This window comes from Taurulus bubalis (genome assembly GCF_910589615.1).
Source record: "Taurulus bubalis genome assembly, chromosome: 18".
Classification (NCBI taxonomy): domain Eukaryota; kingdom Metazoa; phylum Chordata; class Actinopteri; order Perciformes; family Cottidae; genus Taurulus; species Taurulus bubalis.
Window position 1 is genome coordinate 17,422,559 of NC_136606.1, and position 7,659 is coordinate 17,430,217.

Here is a 7,659-nt window from a genome sequence, read left to right on the forward strand (position 1 = left end):
GGTATGGGATTCTTTTTTTTTTTTTTTTTTACCAGACACCATAAAGACGCTTGAGAAAAGACATTCCTGCTCGGCCTGTCGGACACAAAAAGAGCGGAGCAGAGGAGGGGCCTGTGGTGTGGGCAGGTCACGGTCTCTGTCTATTTGATGGCCGTAAATTCCTTCCTTGAGGCCGAGTGAGTTTTGGGTCGGGACAGTAAAAAAGAGGGAGAGAGAGAGAAAGCAATAAAAGCGACATTTGAGGGACATGTTCCAGTGGGCAGACTGGTGGAGGGACATTAGGGGGAGACAGAGCGGCATGGGAGAAGCATGGGTGACCTCTGATGTGCGCTATGATCTATGCACTTGTGTGTGTGTGTGTGTGTGTGTGTGTGTGTGTGGGGGGGGGGACCTGCAGCTTATCTGTGATTAGTAATGCTGTGATCAGCGGCGAGTGACAGTCCTGCCACCCCGTGGCCTCCTGTCATCCAAAACATGCCACTTTCAGCCCAGCTCTTATACATGAAAGACAAAGGCTGGGCCGTGGGTACTTATGGGGGCGGAGGTGTGTGTGTGTGTGTGTGTGTGTGTGTGTGATGCCTCCGATTAATCTTTATAACCCAGGTGCCTGCGTGAGAATCTATGTGTGCTTTTAAACCCGCTAAGGCCCTGGCCCTAACATGAAAATGCCATCTCCCGGATTATCTGCATGACTCCACAGCGCTATGAAATTTTAAAGAGCCTCGCTAGGAAGTCTGCATCCTGCCCGGCTCTCCATTCCTCGGGGGGGAAGAGGGACGAGGGAGGGGAGGCCGTTCTCACGCAGCGGCTCGATTTACTCCAGTTCTTCCATCTGCCCGGACATCTCCCCCCCGATGGCCAGCATGCCTCCGTGCTAATGCACTATCGACCCGGCAGGCACCGCAGGAGCCACCTGGCCAAAGTCCACACACTGTTTTCTTCAGATTCCTTATTTTCTTTTTTCATACAAGGCTGTCACGCGCAACAAGACTTGAAGGGTGTGATGCCACGTCAGTCCGAAGTGGTGGTTGTCCAGTGAACTGGCTTGCTGTTGTATTCTGCTCTTTTTGTGTCTTACATACTGAGAATTCTCCGAATTTTAATCAGTCGGAAGTAGCGCGGGAAACTCAGATCCCTGAGGTACTTTGCTCCCAAAAAATATGCATTAAAAGGTGAGAATAATGTGACATATTCTCCACTCTCCAAAGCTTTTGCAGGTCTCGTTAATCAACACAAATCTTGAAAATAAAACCACCTCCCACCTCGAGGAGAGAACCTACAAATGAATTATGGAAATACTTGGTGGAATCAAAGGTCAACTCGACGGAGATGCGAGCTCAGTGAATATTGAACTGGGCGTAAACTCACTTGAAAAGGCGCTATGATTTACACTTCAACCTTATCGCTTGCACCGAATACTGATGTTCTTTCAATTTTCAGCCGCCGATGGCTGAGAGGAGCTTTCATCTCGTCTGCAGCCCCGCGCTCGAAAAAGCCGGGAGGAAAAACTGCAAAACTTCAAGGAGGTGATTTCGCTCGTTGAGTTCAAAGCCTCATCTCGGGGGCTTTGAACACGGCCCCCCTCCTCTCACCCCGTCTCTCACCTGCAGATTTTTTTTTAGATGGATTTGAGAAGGATATTTTGTGGCAACGTTTTATTGCGGGCCTTCTGCTCTCATCAGGACCGAGCCGGTTCGGTTCACACTCTCTCCCTTGGAGGGAATCTCCTATCGGAGTCATTTCTTCCCGGGCCGAGTTGTGTTTTCTATGCGTCAGAGAAGCGGAAATATCACAGCCTAGATTAGACCTTGAATTCCCAAATGAACAGATACTACCAAAGCAATGCAGCCCGTGAGAGAAAAAGGAAGGACGGGAGGCTCTCGTAAACCAGGAAGTGTTTGGCGGCGTTGAGCGATGACTAAGCGTTACGCTCATGCCGACAAACTCTTGGACCCCTGCCAAGTCTGGTTGAAGCAGTTAGCCCACTGGCCCGGGTAATGCCGTCATTTTGTGTAAAGCTGTTCATTTCCTCTGGAAACCCCCCCCCTCCCCCCCCCCCTGCATTGAGCAGAGAAGTATCTATCTATCTTTTGTTTCCTCCACAGGATAGCAGAATTCTAAGCAGTGGGATTTCAGCTATTATTTTTTTCACAGCATTGATTTTTTTTTCCTGGTCGTTTTCAGAAATAAAAAGCACACGGTAGCACTACAGCCGTAAACCAGCGCCGCCTTGCTCACCTCCCGGGAAGCCGTCCCAGATCTCCAGTCTGTCGTAGCGGCAGAACACGCCGGTGGGCGGCGTCGGGTCGGGCTCCAGCTCGAAGCTCTCGAACTCCAAGATGATCTCGGACATCTTGGGGGCGAAGATCATGAAAGAGCAGTCCAGGTTGTTGGGGTATTTCTCTGGGAAACCGGGAGACTTTATGACACCGCTGTTGGAGGTGAAGTTCCTGGAGCATTCTGGACCTGCGGGGGAAGGAGAAAGGGGGAAAGAGAAGATGAGAGGCGACATGGACAAAAGGAAAAGGGCGGGGGCGATTCTTTTGAATGACTGTTGGTGAAGTGATGGGCTTCAATGAGGCTTTGTGCGGTTGGCGGTGAGGAGCTCTGCCTCCCAGCTGGTCCATTGAGTGGAGGACAGTTTACGGCCCCGAGACGAGAGACCACCTTGGTAGTTCTTCTCCTCACTAGAGGCCACATATGGGTCTCTCTACCCTCATCTATGTAACCCCCCTTTTATTTTGTATTCAATCCCTCACGGGCACAAACATCCAACACTGTGTTACATCTGTGACTCCTGGAACATCTGGACTGCGAGCGTACACATCAGTGAAAGGCCTCAATCACCAGAACCAGGGAGCGATGAATAAACAGCTTGATTCACTGTGCAAAGAAACCTGTATCGCACACACACACACACACACACACACACACACACACACACACACACACACACACACACACACACACACACACACACACACACACACGAGGCTCAGGCAGAATTACAGCGTCAGGGGTGGAAGGGCGAGGGCAATGACTTTGCATACATCAACACGCAATCTTTACACGAGGGAAAGTCAAAATATTTATTCACATCTTTCCTCGGGAGAGCTGCCTTTCAGCTGATGAGGAGCAATAACATTTCCTCGTGTTCTCGGAGCGTCATGAGCTCGAGATTATGTTTTAAGAATGACTGACGTGTGATAAAAAATATATATAAAATACAACTGCAGGAGATTTTTACGAAGACTGATAGACACACACACACATTCTCGTGGGGAGGAAGTAAAAAAATAGCACTGCTGTCATCCAGGGCAATTATTTGGAGCCATTAGTGGCAGAAATGTGCGCAGGATAATGTCATTTTCATGCTCATCTGACAGCCGGCGTGATGGGCGCAGATGGGGCCGATCGAAAAGCAAAATTGCAGGGAGTTATCGCTAGATAGAGCCTGCGTGCTACAGTCATTCTAGCTTAAATAAAAGGTGGCAAACTGCTTTTTACGCTGTCACTCAAGCTCCTTTTCCCGGGCCCCTAATTCAGGACCATCAGGCCCACTTCAGCCTGTCCCCCGGTGGGGTGAGTGAAGGGAGCGGGGGCCATGTTGATTTTCTCTTACCCCCAGGTTGAAAGCCGCGGCGAGCGGCGTTCACACTCTAAAGAGAGCTGACATTTAAGTGCCGCCAAAGTGTGGCTTTTTGAGAACAGTGGGCGCCATTAATTTCACAGCTTCCCCTCGTTTACCCCCGGAAAATGTAGGGGTTTTGTCGAGAGAGAGCGAGAGAGAGAGAGAGCTGAGATGAGAGGGCCGCCGCGTGCTGCAGTTCTGCACTTTACCTCGCCGTATTTGTGGAGAAATGTCAGACCGATTTTTGGTGAGGGGGGAAAAAAAACTATAGATGGGGGCCACTTCTTTGAAAATAAAAAGGCGCCCATGAGTCCCTGAGTGCCCGAGACAGCTGCAGCATCCAAAGTGCAATTCAGGTCGGCGTGTGGAATTTACTGTGGATATTGGCTCAGATCTCCACTCTCCGTCCACTCCATCAGCCTCCATCATGACCCTTATCTCGGATCAGCATTTGGCCAGAACAGATTTGGTCTTTGGGAAGGGTTCACTCTGAATCTGACTGATGTAAAGGTTCCATAATATTTTGCCAAGATGGAGCTCAGTCTAGCAACTTGAGCACTTTTTTATCAATAAATGCAAGAGAAGACAGAGCGACCGGCGTGATAATCGTCCAACTGATCTCTTTCATCTAGAGCCCCCACCTCGCTACACCCAGGATGCATTGCGCTGATGGAAACCACACGCTCGGGCGAGAGGCATTCAGTGTTAGTGCTCGCAGACGTTCTACATAGTGGTTGTCGCCTCAATAGGAAGAGGTGGCGGTGGAAACAGGAAACAGGAAGGGTTTTGTAAATGTGACTCCGGTAAGACTCACAGTGGATTGTCCCGTTTCAGTCGAGATTAACGTTCGGCCACAACGCACACGGTTGTCAGAGTTTACGACAGGAAGTTGGGGCGAAAGAGAAAAACAAGTAACCGTGAACATTTACCGGCAACCTCTGACCAGGCGCTCAAACATTTACTGCCTGCAGTAACGGATTCTTTTGACTCTTGTTTACATTGAGCCCCCCTCCTCCCCGCTGGACGTAAACAGATGTCACTCCGACTCGCCCGCTGAGCGATCAGAGGTGGTTTAACACGACACGCCGCATCCGCCGAAATGATGTTTAAATAGGGATCTGATTCCAGCCTTTGCGAGTGTGAAGCGATCGATACAAATCTTGAATAAATACGGTTTCCACATGAAGGGAGCGGGGGCCGCCTTTCCTCTGTTATTCTCCCTGATGACTTGTCCTCTATGTCTCTATTAAGCTGTTGCTTTAAAGTGCTGAGAGCGGACCAGGGACTGCGCGTTAATCACTGCAACAACATTGCGCCGAGGAACTGGTGTTAAATGTGACAGCCTCTTGCTATTTTCATTTTTTAATCTGTCTCTCTCTCCCTCTCACTCGCTCCCTCACTTTTCCTCTTTCTTTCCCCCCTCCTCTATCCATCCCTGCGGGTTATTAGAGGCCGGAGCCAAAGGGGTTGAAGGTGTTGTTCTTGGAGCGCTAAGTAAATCACCACTGTTTATGTTCCATGTTGCTCTCCGGCTGATCATTTACCCAGACCGCAACCCTCCACCACCCTTCTTTCCTTACCTCCCCTCCTCCCCTCTGCTAACAGACGGGTTAATGGTCGGTGGAGAATTAACTCTTTCAACACTAAATCAAACATTAACCTGAAGCTTGCGGAGCGCCCGTCACTGTGACAGATGGAAAAGGGAGGTTTACCCGTACACACACCCGAGGCACTGAATTACTGACATGCTGTTTAGCACTGGGCCTGTGACGTCGCAGCTTGAGGGATGACACATGGGATGGGGAGGAGTCACAGTCTCCCTCTGGCTCCCTTTAAGAGATTTGTTGTCTTTAGTTTCCGTGTGTGTGTGTGTGTGTGTGTGTGTGTGTGTGTGTGTGTGTGTGATGGCAGTACGTCTCCATGCCAGATGTGACCTATGCCATCAGGGCGTGCCGTGCATGAACGCAGAGCGTGCCCCCTATCAGGCCCCACCCAACACACACACACACACACGCATACCTTGAGAGTGTTTTCACAGGTGCGGGCTCCGGGTAAAAGCGCCCGCATCACAGTGACATGATGAACGGGGGGCTGCGCGTGAAAAGATGGTGCTTTAAAGCGTTTTGGAGGCCTCCGTCCAATCGACTTAGTCATCCTGCTGAGTAATCGGGAGGAGACGGGGATGAGCCTGTGTGTGTGTGTGTGGGAAGGAAGGAGGGAGGGAGGGAGGGAGGGCCGTCAGTGGCTCTATCTCCTTGCCCACTTCAATGGGCCCTCGGCCAGCATTGATGTGGCTTTAAGCTAACGGAGAGCCGTTAAGGGAAAACATATGTTGTGCATGTGTACTTAAGAGGACGGATCACTCCGGAAACACTTTTCAGTGCGATGCTGTCAGATGACGGGATAAAAACAGCTCTCGGTCCTCTGCATAAGTGCCAGGATCTTGGTGCAGGGTAACCCCCGCCTCATCTCAGTTTACTCTGCTGATCTTTCATCATACATCAAGTCAAGGCCATAGTTTGCCAGCTGCTTTTTTGTTTCATGCAGCATTTTATTAAGTCGAAGGCATCCGCACACACACACACTCACACACACACACAAACACAAGCAGCTTGCTAATCTTGGATCTCCCTTCAGCACAGATATTCCTCATCTCCTCTCCTCCATCTCCGCCTCCCCCACCATCCACTACTCTCTTCCCGTCTCTAGCCAGACTTCAGCCAGCGGAGCGCGGCTGCCAATTTGCAGGCTATAAAATAAATTGCCCGTGCTAATTAAGATGGTTGGATGGGACTGCGGAGTGGAGCGGGGTAGAGACGGACGTGGAAGCGGCCACAGAGAGCCGCAAAACAAACCTGCTCTCTTCCAATTAGACACTTCGCAGGCTACTGTGCGATGAAAGCCGAGGCTCCGGGCGCCAGCGTGCTGGAGTGTGTGTGAGAGTGTATTTACATAGTTTACAGTCTAAGTGGGTAAAACCTGCACATGTAAACATGCTTGTATAAGCTGGATCCCTGAGGGGGGAGTGCGTGTTTGCATAGGTTTGCTATGCGGGTACGTTTATCTTGCGCGTGACCTTTGCTTGCGCGCAACCCCAGATGAAAGGCGGTGCCATCCCCGAGGTGGAGTCGCCCTGGTCTCCGCGCCTGTGCACGCCGTGGTGAGCCGCCTGCATTCTTTGCATTCCCCCCCCTCCCTCATTGGCATGCGCAAGCCTCGCGCTCCTCCAGCCGTTATCAGAGCATCTGTGTATCATCATTAACGTTACATGTGTTAGTCAACACCATGTTTTTTTTACCCCGCTAATACCCTGCTCGTTGATAAGCTGCGCTAATCAGCTAGCTTTGAATCTCTCTCTTTCTGCTTTGGCTTCGCACTCACAAACAGGGCTGTTAATTGATCTCAGAGCTGTGTTTCTTTGGCGGCAGCCGGAGCCGCGGTAGTCAAAACACGGAGTAAACTCAAAGCATATCGAGGGGTCTGGATCCGCTGTCGGGAGCGACGGCACACCCACGCCGCTCTTCTCCGCGGGGGGATGGCGCTATGTGCAAAAACAACCAGATGAAAACACGCCTCATTTATAATCAGCCCTGGCTAATAGATGAGACGGGGAAACACCAAGCTAATCATGGGAGGAACGTGGTAGATTTAACGGGCCTATCGAAGGGGAAAGAGGGGAGTGTGGGCCGATGATGTTGCGCATGTTGATGGGTGGAGCGCCGCTTTTGATCCCGTAAACGGAGCCGCACACCGGCAGCTGCCCCGTCGTGCAAACCCAGAGACACAAACACAAGCTGGCCCGGATTAAAAAGGGAGGAGGGACCTCGCGGGGACATTCATCATGTCTCCGAGGTCACGGGGAGGGCCGTCCCATTGACTGCCGCGAAGGTTAATTAACGAAAGTGGAGTCTGTAGCACCTGCCTGCAAGTCACTCTCCAGATATGTGCCGTCTTCCTCCTCCTCCTTCCAGTCCAAACAAAGGGCGGCAGCCACCCAACAGGAAATCCTGCCTCCAGGGGTGCTGTGT

General features: G+C 51.1%; 1 protein-coding gene across 2 annotated transcripts in view; it reads right to left on the bottom strand.

Moving 5' to 3' along the window:
* The window catches only part of LOC306750927 (neuropilin-1a), a 51,957-nt gene that overhangs the window by 26,101 nt on the left and 18,197 nt on the right, over positions 1-7,659 (bottom strand). For both annotated transcript variants that reach the window (XM_079234415.1, XM_079234416.1), the window contains exon 4: positions 2,239-2,466. In XM_079234415.1, the coding sequence (XP_079090541.1) occupies positions 2,239-2,466 (228 nt within the window). The remainder of the gene's footprint in view (positions 1-2,238; positions 2,467-7,659) is intronic.